Source organism: Panulirus ornatus, chromosome 2 (assembly GCF_036320965.1).
Source record: "Panulirus ornatus isolate Po-2019 chromosome 2, ASM3632096v1, whole genome shotgun sequence".
NCBI classification, from domain to species: Eukaryota; Metazoa; Arthropoda; class Malacostraca; order Decapoda; family Palinuridae; genus Panulirus; species Panulirus ornatus.
The window spans coordinates 20,832,038-20,847,440 of record NC_092225.1 but is presented as its reverse complement, the minus strand read 5'-3'; the positions used below and the strand labels follow the sequence as shown (position 1 = coordinate 20,847,440).

General features: G+C 45.9%; 1 protein-coding gene across 11 annotated transcripts in view; it reads right to left on the bottom strand.

Moving 5' to 3' along the window:
* The window catches only part of LOC139754027 (discoidin domain-containing receptor tyrosine kinase B-like), a 466,979-nt gene that overhangs the window by 87,824 nt on the left and 363,752 nt on the right, over positions 1-15,403 (bottom strand). For all 11 annotated transcript variants that reach the window (XM_071671021.1, XM_071671002.1, XM_071671040.1 and 8 more), the window contains one exon: positions 13,157-13,394. In XM_071671021.1, coding sequence (XP_071527122.1) covers positions 13,157-13,394 — 238 coding nt within the window. The remainder of the gene's footprint in view (positions 1-13,156; positions 13,395-15,403) is intronic.

Genomic DNA, 15,403 nt, shown 5'->3' with positions numbered 1-15,403 from the left:
GTGTGTACTAGCTGCAGGGTGGAGGGCGGAATGTATGGAGTGGGTGTGATGTAGTGGTGTAATGGGAGACGTTGGTGTAATACAAACCTTATCTCGGCTTCCGTCTCGCTACATACTCCATCATTCCATTTCCACATCCTCTGTAAATCTCACTCCAACTAACTCACCGTCTGCACTCCACCTAGTCATCCACACACGCCATCCACCACACTCCTCTGTAAGTCTCACTCCAACTAACTCACCGTCTGCACTCCACCTAGTCATCCATACACGCCATCCACCACACACATCCCCCCATACACCACAGCCACCCCCACCCAACGGCAATTCTTCAATACGCACAATGACAGCAGACGTAATAGCAGGCAGAGCGGCCATATGGTTCGGGTCGAGTATCCAGACGTTTGATAACATAGCACTTTCTCACCCCAACAGTAGTCCACACACACACACACACACACACACACACACACTCGAGGGGGATAAAGGCCAAAAATGCACCATGTAATCGGTATTTATTTCGATCGGCCATTCCATGGATTTATACTCGTGGATCACGTTCTCTGGAGGAGACGATCGCTCTTCCCGTTGATGATTATGGCCACAGCCGGGAGGGAGGGAGGAGGTCCCGCCGGTATTATATGAGAGGGGAAAGTGGGGAGGAGGCAGCAGGACACGGGGCCTGACAGAATGTATGGAATGAGCGAACTACTTTCCTGGGAGAAGCTAGACCAACATCTGTGGGAAAGAATGAAATTAACTGAACTCAATTAACAACTTTACGAAGTTTTGCAATCATTCATCTGGGATTACGCCTTCCTCTTTTTCCTTTTTTTATGAATGAGAAAGATTCTTACCTTTAAGGAAATAGATTTATATGGCTCATGGCTGTGTCATGCCACTGTAACAGTGCTACAGGTCCAGATGGAGCAATGGTAGGGAGGCCAACAGGGCTCATGACCCACACTTGACAGCCGCGTCACAAGCCAGACACCTACCTCCCTCTACTGATCGCAGCACACACCTGCTATGTGACATTGCTCCCTGGAGTATGATGGCCCAACCTTTGACCTGACCATTAAAGGGCCGGATCATATGGCAGGTCATCATACTCGAGGGTCATACCGTCGTGCTCTCCAAGAGTTAATAGCGCACCAAAATCGATCGAGGTCTGTTCAGAGTCTATCGTGGAGGATGAGCTCTCCATGTGAGCCGAGACGACGGGTGGATGTAAGAACACAACGGACGGAGGGACGGACGACGGGAAGACGCATGACCAGTGGGATAGACGACGGACGGACGATGGGAGGATAGTTGGGCAATGGGATAGATGACGGACGAACGATGGGAGGACAGTCGAGCTGTGGGATAGACGACGGACGAACGATGGGAGGACAGTCGAGCTGTGGGATAGACGACGGACGATCGATGGGAGGATAGTCGAGCAGTGGGATAGACGACGGACGAACGATGGGAGGATAGTCGAGCAGTGGGATAGACGACGGACGAACGATGGGAGGATAGTCGAGCAGTGGGATAGATGACGGACGAACGATGAGAGGATAGTCGAGCAGTGGGATAGATGGACGTCGGACGGGAGACTCCCAAGATCAAGTACAGATGTAAGAGCAAAACACAGAACAACAGACACACACCAAATGAAGTACTTCCACCTGAGGTACAACACTGCATTTCAGCAACACTATACTACGGTCATCCTCGTGTCTGTGCAACACTATACTACGGTCATCCTCGTGTCTGTGCAACTGTGAACCTGCCCAGCCAGCCGTGGTGGTGATGCACAGCATCGCCTATGCTATGAGTGTCGAAGCGTGAGTGAAGTGAGGGGGTTACTCATGCATCTCATGAATACGTTAAACACCGCCTCACACTCATATACTGTACGCACGTTTTGCGCATCAAGTGGAAAAACGATTTACGTCAAAAAATAAAAGCAGATCAGTAACTGAAAGATAGGAATCTCTTCGTCCATTATTTTTCCATCGGCTACACTTCCCCCCACAAGATGGGGCAGAGTGCATAATAAATTCGCCGCCCTTGTGGCAAAAACCGAGAGAAAAAAAAAAGAAATTAAATTACTCTTTTCATCATGCTCAACAACATCTGTGCTGCTCTGTGGGGGGAAATTGCTCCTTCACGCGCGTTTTTCCCCCCTCTTTCCCAAGGTAAACATCCACATACAAAAACAAGTTTTAATCACTCCATATCTGGAAAAAAAAATAACTCAAACTCCTGAAATAAAAAAAAAATCCAAATGTAAATTGTATTTGTGAGCCTGACGCTCTTATGCAAACACATCTATACACGATATGTTGAGACAAGCCTCGAAAAATTCATTAAAGAATCTTAATGAATCAAACAAACTGGTCTTATTCATTATTCACTTGCGGCGTATCAAGAGCGAGCGAGCGAACAAACATCACTCGGTAAAGAAGCGAGCGAAAAACTTTTCTTCAGTGAGGCAGAGAGAGAGAGAGAGAGAGAGAGAGAGAGAGAGAGAGAGAGAGAGAGAGAGAGAGAGAGAGAGGCACCACACGAGAACTCGATCACAGTGAAGTACATGTAGAGTTAACCCCTCCCCCCTCCTTCTGGAGGAGGAGGAGGAGGGCGCTACCGTATTGCTCAAGGGCACCACCAAACCCCCCTCTTTGCTCGCGGAGTGCACCGTCGTGCTCAAGGGCTGTTACGCTCCTGCACCAAGGTTTTATCGTCGTGTTCAAAGGGCGTATCGTGGCATTTAAGGATCATGTCACATACATGAGTGTTCGCCATGTCATGCTCAAGGGTCGTACCGTGGAGCTCAAAGGCCGTACCGCCGTACTCAAGGGTTGTATCGTCGAGCTCAAAGGCCGTACCGTCGTACTCAAGAGTTGTATCGTCGAGCTCAAAGGGCGTACTGTCGTACTCAAGGGTTGTATCGTCGAGCTTAAAGGCCGTACCGTCGTACTCAAGGGTTGTATCGTCGAGCTCAAAGGGCGTACCGTCGTACTCAAGGGTTGTATCGTCGTGCTCAAGGGTTGCAAAGTCGTGGTTAAGGGTCATACCTTCGTGCTCGAGAGGACAGAAAAGATGGCTTCCGCGTGGAAGGTACAAGCTTCAAAGCCGAGCCGTGAGGCATGGATATAAAAGGCAACACGAGCCAGGATAGATGGTACATGTAAGACACAGGAGCTCCAGTGATGGGGAGGGCCCACACAGTGTTGGAGATGTGAGGGAGGATGATACGTGATCCATCTGCTGTGGTGTTGAAGCCAGGAGATGGGAGGGAGGGGAGTGATGAAGGCGGGTACACAACGATTATGACGGAGAACCGAAAGATAAAAAAATTTAAGAGATACAGAAGGACAACAAGTGACTATGGACGACGCAGGCTTCAAATGTCTGCGAGCTCTACCTACGTAAGAGAACTGAGGTTTATCAATGGATTCGATGTATGAAGTGACTAAATAATGTGACCTTTGACCTGATACTGAAGGGTCTGGTCAAAGGTCACCTCGTACAGGCACGTCATCGATCCACTCCCATGGCAGAGCCCAGTGCCTGCTCTCACACAGGTAGTACATGCAGACATCCGTGGCCTCTTCATAGAATCCCTCAACATTACTACTGTGTCAGTATCAAGTGGAAGTGGCAAAGACACTTTACATGGTGACGCATATATATATATATATATATATATATATATATATATATATATATATATATATATATATATATATATATATATATACTGACGCTACTAGAGAGCTGATGGAATAGTCTACGGACACCTTTGAGGGTTTAAGGTCACCAGTTAACACAATGGTATATGATGCAACAGATCAAGAACATCTGTTTCACCTAATCCTCCTAGGTGGTATGACCTACCTCCTCCTAGCCAGGACGAGAATCATATATAAACTAAGTTTTTGTCATGTATAAAATCTAGTTTAATGATCACATTACACCAGGTGGGAGGATGGTTACGGGTGGGTACCTGTGCTAGGCTCTCCTGACCAGATGGCCACTGATTCGTGGGCAACTGTCACATGAGTGAAGTCTGATGTGATCAACGTCGCCCTCCAGCCTTAAACCTGGCCTCAGGTCAATAAACGTCACAGCCAACACGTCAGGCTGGGTTGAATCCACCACGACACGCTGGTAAAAACATCCCATCTCAGTCCACCGATGCTTAAACCCCATTGACCATGACGGTATATGTCCCTTAGATATAATGGCCTGGGGGCCTTTTACCTCGACCCTTCTGGGCTAGATCGAAGGCCAATCCATCACACCCAGGGATCACACCGTCGTGCTCAAGGGCTCCCACTAGTACAAGACCTGGACTTGACTCTCCACCATCTGCGTCTCCTATCTATTTTCAAATGACCTTACGTTACATGCTGGTGCTTTCACAGACGCAAGTGTTTGTTTTTCTTACACATTATACGCATGTAAATAGTGTAAGTTTCTTAATATGTACGTTACGTTCTCTTACTAAAACGTCGATAAAAACGATCAGAGTACTCAGGATAGAAAGACAAATTCATAGAACCTGGAAAAGATGTCACTTGTAATCACTCGCCATACTTCTCAAACCTTGAAACATGATTCTAAAAGTGATTAATAAATTCATAATCTCAAACCATAATATCAAATCAGTGACGAATTTAGAGCATTACATGTCGCCCTTAATATTAAACATACGTTCCTTTAAATAGTCTAAAATCTGATGAAAGATTGAGACACTGAAATTTTCAGTGATTGCCTGACACGCAGCCACCCATTCCCGAACCTCTTGAGAATGACGGGACGACCACTAAGTATGAGAGTCTGACCTTTAACAACACTCTTAAAGGTTAGGTCAAAGGTCAGACCATCATACCACCAGTACCATCAACACACGAGAACATAACGTAAATATATTCTCGCACATTCTGCTACCGGCGGAGGCAAAGCAGCGAACTGCCGCACCAGTACACAGAATTCTTAGAATTCTTTTAATGCCGAAGGCTCCAGGCACAGTAAAAGACCTCCTCGCGTCCAGAGGCCTGAACTGAAACATTAAAAAGCACGAACGAAATGCGAGAAGTAAAAAAAAAAAAAAAAAAAGAAAAGAAAAAGAGAAGAGGAAAAATTTTGGTAATCAGGTTTTGGAAAACTTGTATTTCAAAAAGGAGTAAAACGCAGTTTTAGGTAAACAGGTAATAAGAGTTCTCAAGCTTAGCGGATTATGGAGAGAAACAGACAAGTGCAACGGGCCATCCTGGACTTGATGACGGCCACACAGTAGCCAAGTGAAGCAAAAGGCTTCCTGAGCATTTACGTGGTCTAGCTAATAGCTGGGTACGCCAAGAAGCCGGCGCCCCGGGAGAAGAAACCAACGTAATATCTTTTTTTTTTGAAGGTTTTGAGGTCAGACTGAGAGAGCTGATAAGCCCGACTCTGTCAAATATGTAAAGTTATAAGCTTCCCAGATGGTGAGAACAGTACCACAGGCGAGGAAGAATCACAATACCTTCGTGGAATCTGACCCACTGTTTTTAGAAGAGAAGTTAGAACAGAAGACTTCACAACATCTGAACATAGACTCCCTGTTTCTTACGAATACGATATCGGGCTTCGAAGACATCAGATGTTTTACGGTGATACCCAGCACATTCGTAACGAGCCTTTGAATGACAGAACCATCAAAAATGATTTTGTTTTAAGGAGCTTTAAAAAAGAAAAATGGGAAGATGCTGGGTTTTAGCGGCACTAAACGTAACTAGGTTACGTCTACCCCCTGTGAGATATCCTGTCTAAATCTGACTTTATAGAGCAGTTGTGACGAGACAAGATATAGATCGGGCAAGATGAAGAGGATGCGAGAGACGTGGAGAAATGAAGTGTTGACTCATCAGCCTAAGAGTCCATCAGGTTAGATGCTGAAGAAAGACATTAGTTAAGAAAAAAAGGAGGAAGAGTGTTGGAGACAGGATAATCCTGAGGGACACCGCTGTTAACAGGGAAACACACTAGGAAATGTTCCAATCATCCGTGGTGGAGGAAAAAGAAAAAAAGGGCACCTTCTTCATTAAAGGAGAGAGCTATACTGTGCCGTCGGAATGGATAAAAAATGAAAGAGAATAGGTAGAACCAGAAAATGTAAGGTCTACCAAACACACGAGATGGGCAGACTGTCGCTGTCCCTCTAGATGAAGGAATGGCTTCGCCTCACGGATAAGAAGCTTGTAATGATTCCGTGCGGAGATGAAGGCTGAATGAGGATCAATGGAAAGAGAATTCTTCCAGGTCTGATATGTCTCTACACCCCTAACAATAACATCTGCTCTACCCTCAGGAAAGACAAAAGTATCATCCAAAAAGAGACAGTAATATTCTCAGGAAAAATAGAAAAAAAAAAAAGCAATTCCTTTAAGTTGGTCCAGTTAGCGATATCAAATCAACAATATTGGCGTTTGAGAGGGTCAGCTGGAGGAGGAGGAGGAGGAGGGGCGGTGAGCCAAGACGATTTCAAGAGTGCAATTGGGCAGCGGGACCGACCCGAGATTCTTCGCGTCCAAGGACGAAGAGAAATGGGGGGGCTATTTATTTTTTCTGTGTCTATCTTTTATGGTGTATAATGAGAAACAGGATAGGAACGAAGAGAACAGACAGACAGGATGTGAAAATGAGTTGGGATGTGTGTACGGCGCCTGCAGGGATATGACGGGACCGGCCCTGCAGGTGGGAAAGTTTTAATGAGACAGAAAGTAAAGACACGGTGGGTCTGAAATGGCTCCGGACGCCACTTGAATACACTTTATGGAATACCAATTTCCATCTAATTAGACTTTAAACTATGATCTAAAGGTGTGTTTTTACCTGCATGGCAAAAACGAGACTGTCCTATCATTCTCACTAACAACCTCACGATCGTTACAGCCAATTCAGTCCCGTGTCATTAAGCATCCACTGTCTTATATAACCGTACCCTAACTACCTCCCATTGATATGAATACACGCAATTAATTTCATGAGAAGTTACTGTAATAAGATATTTCAGCAGCAACTGTGCCTGAAATAAGCTGTATCATGTGGTACCCACATACTGTACATTGCTACGAAGTCTTAGAGAAATCTGCTTGTAGGACGTGTGGAGTCACCTGTATATGTCTGAGTTTATGGATCTAGAAGCAGTGAGAATACAGCAAGTGTCATACTGGGCAAGGAAATAACGCAATAGCCTTGAGGTGAAGGTTGTGGCAAGACGGGCTAACGTTATGCATCCAAAATGATCGAATGTTTTCACAGCGTGGAGCGAGTGATCTGTTGGTGGAGTTAGGCTGTGTGTGTGGGGATGATAGGAGTGCGTGCCCATGTAATTCTAAGCGGTGACTCAGTACAATGATACAGGATATGATCAAGATAAAGAAGCTGAAATATTAACGGAGTGAAGTTGTCAGTTTACGTGGTGATAGGCTGTGAAGTTCAGAGCTTGAAGTATTTCGAAAGTGCTCACAGTCAAGTTTATAGCTTCAAGGATCTGGAAGAAGAGCTCTTACTGAAGTTCGAAGCTTCAAGTATTTGTCTACTACTTCTGTTAAGCTTCGGAGCTTTAAGCATTTGGGAAGTACCTTTTAAAAGGGATCGAGAAACTAATACAAAGGCAACATATGGATAACAAAGTCTGGCAGTTGCTGGGTTGATGTAAGTGAAAAGAGTGGCAACAGGAGTTAATGTGTGTGTGTGTGTGTGTGTGTGTGTGTGTGTGTGTGTGTGTGACGGGGAGAAGCAGTTGAACAGGCAACTCCAACAACTTGGAAAACCACAAAAAATAGACACGTAACAGACTTTCCAAAAACAAATAATGTCTCTGTCTATGTGCTGTCTAGAGCTACGTAGGTGTGTGATGAACCAAGTGTGGGCAGAGCTAGGCTTGGGTGAGGGGGGGGGGGACATGGGCACCTGGCCCAGACTCCTGGTGGAACTCAGGTCAAGGGAATGTCAAGTCAGCGTGGCAGCCAAGAGGCCGTCGCCTCACTAAACTTCTTATGACAAACATAAAATTCCAGGTTGGGAGATGATGAGGCTTCCTCCCTGCTTGGCTGGAGGGCTTCCTCTCTCCTGGCCAAGAGGCAACGAGTCTTCCTCGTCCTTGGCTCTTGGCGAAAAATATTGGGGTCAGCCTTGGAATCTGAGGAAGTGACGTGGAGGAATTCAAAGGGCCGGAGGTATCTATAAGGCTTGGAGGGAAGGTTTCCAATGTGCAGGAGTACGAGGATCAAGGAAAACCCGGAGGAGGACTGAGGTGTGGAGAATGCTTCCTCTACGAAGGAAACTTTAGGTATGACTTGGGGGGGAAAAAAAAAGAGGCAGTCACTAGACGCCAATCAACTAAGATTTCTAAAGAAATGATTAAATAAAAAGGAGGAAAGAGAGGGAATTCCGAGAGAACAGCAAATAAGAGAGAAGGCAAGAACAGAGTGGTGGAGGGATGACTCCATGAAGAAATCTGGCGAAGTTAGGATATGGGGTGACAGCAGCGGTGGTGGTGGAAAGCGTCCAGTGCAGAAGGTTATGGCGGCGGTGGTAATGGAGTGGTCGTGTACCCCCGCCGCTACCCACACTTTGCCGCAGTGATCGATAACTGCACCGATTAATTGGCACTCACCAGACACGCCTTCTTGCCCTTTAAACCCTACCCTACATCGCTCATTTCTCTGACTGTTATACGTTATAGTTCTGGGCAGGGAAACCTCTCTCTCTCTCTCTCTCTCTCTCTCTCTCTCTCTCTCTCTCTCTCTCTCTCTCTCTCTCCCTGCTGGCATTACGACACACACACACACTACACCAGGGCACAGCGCGTTCTGTACTATGCCCTTTGCTTTATCATCTCCACGGGCGCTCCAGGTCGGCAAAACAACGAGCGGCACAGTCCCCGGCATGCCATTTACTGGCTGAAGCAGCACTCAATCTAATTACGAGAGTCGTTGGCGGCTGACATGCTTGTATTTTAGCCAACCTCCAACAAGGTGAGCTCCCAAAGAGAGAGAGAGGGGAGGGAGAGGAGAGGAGAAGCGGTCAACAAGGCAGACCACAGCAACCGAAATGTTCCGTACCGACCTGGGGAGGGGGGGAGGGGTACACCCCACACCCCCTGCCCTCCCACCCATTACGTTTTTGTGGCGCGGCCGCTGATGGCGCCCCGGGGCAAATAGCACTCCGTATTTCTCCCACCCAGCGCACCTTTTCCGCTATGGTGCCGACTTTTACATCAGCCTCAGGAACGCGGGGCACCACCAGGTCTTTCCCCTCCGACACCTCCCCCCTCAGCTCTTGAAGGTTTCCAGGGGCTGTTTGATTAATACTCGTGCAAACCGAAGAACTGATACGCTGCTCTTCACTTTGATATAAATACGGTGCTTTCCCGAGACCACAGCATCTGCCGTCTACAGATCGTACCACATATCCGATATCAATGACCAGGGTAGTCGTCTGGCGAGGGGCTTCTCCTCAACTAGCATGATGGGGCTCCAACCATTGCGATATACTGTGACCAACGAGCAGGGACAGTGAGATCAAGCGTCACACACCCACGTTACGCGCTCCCACCCTGAAGGCGGCAGCGCCAGCAGACGCAACACATACTAATATTCCTTTCCCCATATTACAGGACGGATATGATACTACTACTCACCACTAATTACTACTACTACTACTTTCACTGCTACTACTACTACTGTTACTACTACTATTACTACTACGTTAAGCAAAAGAAATGAACGGAAACCACTAATTTCTAACCAGCAACGTCGACTATTTCTGCTACACGCAATGCTTCTGCTGCTGCTGCTATTGCTACATCTACAGCAGTTCCATTCACTGTTCCTGTTACTAAAGCAGCTACTACCATTTCTGGCACACGCACTACCACAACTACTATTACTACTACTACCACCACAATGCAGAATGAGAGAGAGAAAAAAAGGTAAGTTACTGGTAACGTAACTATCATCACCACTACCACGTCAACGGTTCCTGTTACTCCTAGTCTAACAACAACAACAACAACAACAACTACTACTACTACTACTACTACATACTACTACCACCTACACCAGCGCCTCTACCATAGGCACGGCTTCGCTAATAACGCCCACGACCACAACTACCAACACCTTAATGAAAAATAAATTACTAAACTTGTGGCCGGCTTTAGGCCGCTGACATTACGAGTTTAATAAAGGTATTTTAATTGAGGCTACAGAGGGCGCTTGCATCTGGCGCCCTCTACACGGGAATACATTACACTACCGGCCCCACCATGACGGTAAATAACGAGGCCTATACCATATTAGCGGCCGAGAGGAACTTCGCCCGCAAACTTTTAATTAAATATTCAAGCTTCTCCAACTGCCATTTGTACTGAAAATACCGGAGGAGTATTAGTGTCGTTAATACGTTATGGCACGTTACGGCCATGTCCGCCTCCTGCACCGTGGAAAGCACTTTGTGAAGCGGAGGCAAAAAAAAAATATATATATACCGACACATTGAAGGCTATACAAACGACATTTTTGATCTTTAGGAGTCGTCTGTGTTCCTCCTGGTAGTCATGTGTTCGTGAGTCTATTCCGATAAATTTGGTTAGTATTAGAAATTCCATGCGGTTTTATGGACCATCAACTTGTTCAAATGCGATGCAAAACTTCGCCATCGTCCTTGTATCCTAGTGTACCACATGCCGTGCTAGGTTTGGGCATACACGCACACCACACGTCCAGTCTCGACACCTTCCTTACTACCTTCCACACACACACACACACACTTCCATCATCCCAGGATCTACTGACAGGTATGAAGTTCAGTGTCGCATCTCGACGACCACAAACGATCAATGTTCTTTCATTACAAACGACATGTGTGCTAAGTAACTCGTCTGGTTCTTCCGTCATGCATTCTTCTTGTATCATGGAGGGCAGCAGCAGTTGTATAATGCAGGCCAACATTGTCTAAAACACAGGCCAGCCTTGTGGTGTCATGGGTTTCCCACCAGTTTAATTACCGCCAGCGTTCCAGTCATTAGTGATTTATATGACGCGAAGAAAAAAATTCATCCTCCAAAGAAATCCTTGAAATAAAAGTTATGGAAATCTATAGTAACAGAAATGTTCTGGCTCGCGAAAAACAAGTTAGGCTATCGTAACCAAGGGTCGTACCGTCGTGCTCAAGGGTCGTACCGTCGTGCTGAAAAGTCGTACCGTCGTGCTCAAGATTCCCTATTACGTGCTCTTGGTGAACGTATGAACCACTTCGGTATATCATACTCCAAAGGGCCACGTGCGGTCACAGAGTCAGCCAAGGTCACAACTTCTACAGTAACAAAGATCTATGTGCATAAATCACAAATGCTTTTGTATGAGTACATCTATCATTATATATATATATATATATATATATATATATATATATATATATATATATATATATATATATATATATTTCTTTCTTTCAAACTATTCGCCATTTCCCGCGTCAGCAAGGTAGCGTTAAGAACAGAGGACTGGGCCTCTGAGGGAACATCCTCACCTGGCCCCCTTCTCCGTTCCCTTTTTTGGAAAACTAAAAAAAAAAAAAAAAAAAAAAAGGGAAGGATTTCCAGACCCCCGCTCCTCCCCTTTTAGTCGCCTTCTTCGACACGCAGGGAATACGTGGGAAGTATTCTTTCTCCCCTATCCCCAGGTATATATATATACATATATATATATAACCCTATATATCCCTGGGGATAGGGGAGAAAGAATACTTCCCACGTATTCCCTGCGTGTCGTAGAAGGCGACTAAAAGGGGAGGGAGCGGGGGGCTGGAAATCCTCCCCTCTCAATTTTTTTTTTTAATTTTCCAAAAGAAGGAACAGAGAAGGGGGCAGGTGAGGATATTCCCTCAGTGGCCCAGTCTCTGTTCTTAACGCTACCTCGCTAACGCGGGAAATGGCGAATAGTTTGAAAAAAAAAAAAAAATATATATATATATATATATATATATATATATATATATATATATATATATATATATATATATATATATTAATAATAATAATAATAATAAGCCGTTGACTGAAGTTCAGGGAAAATCCAATGTAACTCCACATCTGTTGAGGTTATTACAGTTCACTACATTCCTTCTTTGTTCAGCGGTTGGCGAGCTAAACTCATTAAGCTTATTTCTTGATAAATCAAGTTTGTTCTTTATTTCTAAATATCCAGCTGATTCATCTCTCAAGCTTATATCTATCCGTTTCCTCTTCCCACCTTATGTAAACAGTTTCCTGAGACAGAGCATGTAACTTAGGTTACTCTACACAGCTTAATAGCTTCCTAAGTTGAGCATACAGCGTCCTGTCATAGTAGGGAGACAATCCCAAGTTTCCATTGTTTCTTGAAGAGCGAGAGTGATGATGGAGGAGGAAGGGGAGGGTGGCCGCCTCTCCCTCACTACCGGGGCCACAACAACAACACAAGTCTCTGCACGACAATTTCTGCTCCTCACGCGTCACAGGCGACGCCCCTAAGAAAAGGTGTACACCGAAATGACGCCGCTGGGTAATCCCGGCGGATTAGGTTAGACTTTGGTTACCTCGACAACTTCCGGACATGAGAAGTCGTCTAAAGTTTGTTGTGGCTGAGGCGCTCCAGGTAGATCCGGAGAGGCATAGCAACGCACCGGGGCGTCCTCTCAGCTTCCCATCGCTGCCACCAGGTGAACGTGACGCCCTGACGCCTGGCCAACATTTTTGTACGGCGGCCCACCGCAACCGCTGCTTGTTCTATTTCATCTTAAATCCCGTCTTTTCTGGTCACAACCCGACACAGCTACAGTCTTCTGCTGGCCAGAACTCATCACGCCCACTGTGGACACATACAGACACGAACATGGGCAGCCACAGTGGAGCGGGTCGTGGCCAGGACTGGAGGGAGACACAAGGATCGGCCGGAGAACAATGGGGTCGTCAGAGCCAGCGATCAGTGGCTCCCGGGCCACTAAGACGCCGCTGATACCCACGCTCCTCGCACGTCTCCCGGGGAAAATTAACAGAGTTGGGCCACTCCAGGACCAGCCCGGGCCTCTGGAGTACCACAAAATGAACTGTTTTTCTTCCCTGAGTACCTACCTTGTTGGCGAGGCTGGGGTGAGCAGTGTAGTAAGTGAAGGAGGTCATGCCGGGTCGCCAGTAGCTGAGGGTGTAGGCAGGGGTGTACTCCACACCCTGGCCATTGGCATGGCGACCCTGGGTGGCCACGCCGGTCACCAGCCGCGGCTTGCCAAGGTCCACTTCCAGCCACTCCTCCTGACGGGCGTCCACAGTGTTGCGCGGGCACCAGGCGCCGCCACCGTCCCCTCTCCCCAACCTGGACACAAAAAAAGAGAGAAAAAAAGAGACACGTAAGGGATGGGAAGGATTTCTCACACTTCTAAGAAATCCCTCTAACACTAATCCTTACTTATTTTTCCTCCTCCTCTACTGAATTACTTACCATGTCTTTATACGTTCCACCCTCAATGTAAAACATATCATATAGATTCAAAACGTATATGTGGATGTCTGGCCGCACGTCGAGGGGAGCAAGCGATGAGAGTGGCTAAGAGTGGAAAAACCACTGGCATAATACTCACAAAACCTTCACGTATTTTCCGTGTGTGTGTGTGTGTGTGTGTGTGTGTGTGTGTGTTATAACCTATACCATTATGGCTGTATACTCTTCAGTCTGTCAAGTTCCTGGAATGTCTTACCCAGACACCACGGCATGGGGGCTGGTCAATACTGTTGTAATTCACATAAAGATAACTTTCCAGCCCTAAAGACACAACCTGTTTTCACAACCTTCCTTCGATACATTGAAAATTAATATTAGGATTATATTTCACTGCTTTAAAAGCTGTAGAATATCAAGATTATATATCACAGTTTTAAAAGCTTTAGAAGTTTAGGATTACATCTTACTGCTTTAAAAGCTTTAGAATATAAAGATTATATTTTACTGCTTTTAAAGCTTTTAAGAATACTAGGACTATATTCTATTGATTTTAAAGCTTTAGAATATTAGAATATTTTACTGCTTTAAAAGCTTTAGAATATCAGGGTTATATTTTACTGCTTTAAAAGCTTTAGAATACTAAATTTTATTGCTTTCAAAGCTTTAGAATATTAGGACTATAATTTACTGCTTTAAAAGCTTTCGAATATTAGAATTCTATTTCACAGTTTTAAAAAGCTTTCGAATATCTTGTTTTGTTGTTTAAAGTGAGCATCACCCGCCTTCTTTGTTGAGCCTCCCCGGACGTCAGATGTCTCGACACTTTTTCCTGCCAGACTGGCCTGCGGGCGGGGAAGTGAAGTTAACACCGCCGTACAACACCCGTAAGTACTTTTTAAAACATTTATAAGTGGAATACTTACGGTGTCCCGTGACTGGGCGGTTATAAAACGGGTTTATCTCAGTCAACAACGTAGACTGAACACCGAGGACGTGCTGGTGTGGGCAAGTGATGAGGACTCTCCTCCCTCGTAGGTCGCAGATCTGAACATTCCTACAGTGTGGTGGCGCTATTATCCACAGGGGAGTAGCTGACAGGTTATAATGTACACATTCGTGTATACCTGTGTTCGGGTGTTCTTGGCAGGATCAGTTGAGGCGACTAGGGGAGTAGCTGACAGGTTATAGTGTACACATTCGTGTATACCTGTGTTCTGTGTTCGGGTGTTCTAGGCAGGATCAACTGAGGCGACTGTCTTTATAGTCCATAACCAAAGTCTCTTTCATTTTCACTTAATTTCATGGGAGCTGCTTCTCTTTTTCTGTTCATGGTATATATAATTTTTCTCTCGTCAATATCCTCATTGTTTCCTTTTCCTTTCCCGCAGTAGGTTTTCATAATCCTAGAGCTAACCCATATGCCGACACCTGATCCTATGTTTATTAATATCATGCATCCGACTTCACCTTTGAGTGAGGCGCAGAATCAACCATATATCAAATGCCACATTGAGAGACTTCATCAAGTTCTTCCTCTATCCATCATACTTTTAATTGCTAATAGAACCATGCATCATCACCTACGGTAATATCATGCTGGCCACTTAATGTTCCTCACCACTGGTAGAGAAGCCGGGGTGAGGGTAGTATCATAGTGAGGGGAGAGGCTGGGATGAGGGTAGGATCATAGTGAGGGGAGAGGCTGGGGTGAGGGTAGGATCATAGTGAGGGGAGAGGCTGGGGTGAGGGTAGTATCAGTAAGGGGGTAGGCTGGGGTGAGGGTAGTATCACAGTGAGGGGAGAGGCTGGGTGAAGGTAGGATCACAGTGAGGGGAGAGGCTGGGGTGAGGGTAGGATCATAGTGAGGGGAGAGGCTGGGGTGA